We start from the raw sequence: 2,500 nt of genomic DNA on the forward strand, positions 1-2,500 counted from the left end.
GTGGGAGGAATGGAGACTGGGAAAGGGGAGTGGAAGAGAGAGGAAGGATGTTACACCGTTTCTGTGGGGAAAAAGGAGGGAGGAAAGGGTGAGAATAAATATGTACATTTGAAGTTACAGTTTTATTATTTTTGTAAATATATTTCCTGAAAACCTTTGGTTAATCCAGAGGAAAATTGCATCTTATGCTATTATGATGAACAGGTGCCCCCTTCCCAAACACACATGTAAAGATCTGGATATATTTTTTGTATTTACATTTTTATTTATATATTTATGTATACTTTCTCTTGCAGTGAAACCCCTTTACTATGGGTCCTACTCGTCATTTTGTCCATCCTACGACTCTACCTTTGCCAACTTAACTAAAGAGGAGAGCGAGATGGTGTATGCAACTTATGGCAATGAAACTGCTGTCCAATATGCAGAGAGGTATGCTTACTCTTGCCACACTCTTTTTGTATAACTTCATTGGAACTAATCCAGAACATAATCAGTTCTTCATTCTTGCATATAATTTGAAATTTTGATTGTAGACCAAAAGTAATGCACTGGAGATTTGGTAGGATTAAATTTTCTGTAAAATTTCAGCATCTGTGACTTCTCTCAAGACTGTGACATGGCAATGCACTTGGTTGACCAGCTGCTGAACCTCCTGACTCACCAGCAACATTCCCGCACCAAGAGCGTAATAGAGGAACGCCGGCGCATGCAGGAGGAAGAGGAACGTATCAACTCTTTGCTCTGCCCTTCAGGGTGAGTTTAATGTTGATTTTGTCTCTAGGTTTGAAAGATACTTTTGTGATCTGAGAGATTTGAGTTGTAGTATAAATTGACTCGCAGTGATAATTATCACCTGTAATATCAGGTTTAAATTATAAGTTTTGTGTGTATGTATATTATATATATATTTTTTATTTATTTATTTATTTTTATTATTAGAAATTTTATAGCATCCTTTGTGAAATCGTAACTGAAATACTTGTAACTATTTTATTAATTTTTTTTCTTTTCTCTCTCACCCCTTATTACAGAGAGATGGGATCCCAGTATGCATCTGGAGACCAAAAGGGTAACAGCACCGTGGACTTTAGTGCCCTGAGGACTCTGTCAGACCTTGGGATTGATACCAACTTCTTAGGAGAGTTTGGTAAGTAGAAGTTGTTAAAAGAAGTGTTATCTGTTTCCTGTATTTAGAAAACCATTTTGAGTATGCTTTGACTTGCTTGATAATGACAGGTTTTCATGGTTGTAATTATAAATTTGCAGAGGAAATGGAGAAAAGAGAGAGTGTGATAAACAGTCAGCTGGAGGAGAATGCCAACCTCCTTGAAAGCCTCGCCAAGGAACAGAAGGAGCGTCTGTCTCGCCCGGCCCCCACCAACCTAAACAATGTACCCAATCCAAGCTCGAAGGAACTGAACCTTGGTATGATTCCCATAAATACTGGTCTCAAGGTGGAATTTCTGATTATGTATGTTCTTGTGTGTTCTGTGATACTGTCTGTCCATACTGCTTGATCTGTTATTCTTATTTTCTCTTCCAGTTGAAAAGGTAACAGATGGGCTGACTATGGTGGCAAAGCAGGTAACCCCAGGAGCACTGGCACCTGTGCCCATTGTACGAAGAGCCATGGGCATCACCATGCACCCAGTCACTTCTGAACCCAGTGAGCAGATTGAGGTATGATAACTTCTTGAGTGCAAATAAATGTGGGTTGAGAGCCGTCAGTGTATGGTGAAGAGGTGTAAAGTGAAGAATATCGCTGCCTGTTAGATCAACAGTCTGTGAACCTGTTGGTCTAGTTGTGTGTTGACGAGGTGGATGCCCAAGAAAACAATAGAGGTGGCAAGAGAAGGTGGACTAACAGCCTGCGTGTTGGCACTCTGTGATTTATGGAGTGGAAGAAGGGGGAAAAATGTGCTCTCAAAACATTCATTCTTTTCCGTTCCTTTTTCTCGTTTGTTAGTTAACTTTGTTGTCATCATTTCTTTACTTATTATTTTTCTGTATCCATGTCTGATTTTTTTGACCTATAAGTTTTCTCTTTACTTAAAAAACAACAACCATGTTTTGAAATTTGAAGTCAAGCTAAAATTTTAATACCTCAGGTGGATATAGAGGGAACCTCATCTCAGGAGGAAGCCACACCTCCACCCTCAGGCAGCAATGGATCGCAGGGTGACCAAAAGAACGGCAGCACAGACCTGGAGTCGCAGCTGCGGCACATTCTTAACCAGACTGATGCCACTTCGCCGCCCCCGGTGGTCCAGGGCTCCACTGATATGACTGATAAAAAGCTTAAGGAAATTCTGGGAAATTGATGCTAGGAAAGTTTATGTCTATATGTCAGATACTTAGAATAGCTTTTCTGTAAATGTTGCTGTGTCCATGAGAAAACTATGAAATAGGGCTTTGTGAATGTAATCTCAGTGAAGGTCTTGTATATGTACTTTTTAGTAATTATTTAATAATTTTAAATAAGAAATGTGCATTTTTA

At 39.4% G+C, this 2,500-nt stretch overlaps 1 protein-coding gene across 5 annotated transcripts in view; it reads left to right on the forward strand.

Moving 5' to 3' along the window:
• Positions 1-2,500, forward strand: part of Brd7-9 (Bromodomain containing 7/9) — an 18,157-nt gene that overhangs the window by 15,586 nt on the left and 71 nt on the right. For all 5 annotated transcript variants that reach the window (XM_070139439.1, XM_070139445.1, XM_070139424.1 and 2 more), the window contains 6 exons: positions 297-432; positions 592-756; positions 1,035-1,150; positions 1,270-1,428; positions 1,547-1,683; positions 2,112-2,500. The exon at positions 2,112-2,500 is cut by the window's right edge and continues 71 nt beyond it. In XM_070139439.1, the coding sequence (XP_069995540.1) occupies positions 297-432; positions 592-756; positions 1,035-1,150; positions 1,270-1,428; positions 1,547-1,683; positions 2,112-2,324 (926 nt within the window). In that variant the 3' untranslated portion in view covers positions 2,325-2,500. The remainder of the gene's footprint in view (positions 1-296; positions 433-591; positions 757-1,034; positions 1,151-1,269; positions 1,429-1,546; positions 1,684-2,111) is intronic.

Source organism: Penaeus vannamei, chromosome 3 (assembly GCF_042767895.1).
Source record: "Penaeus vannamei isolate JL-2024 chromosome 3, ASM4276789v1, whole genome shotgun sequence".
NCBI classification, from domain to species: Eukaryota; Metazoa; Arthropoda; class Malacostraca; order Decapoda; family Penaeidae; genus Penaeus; species Penaeus vannamei.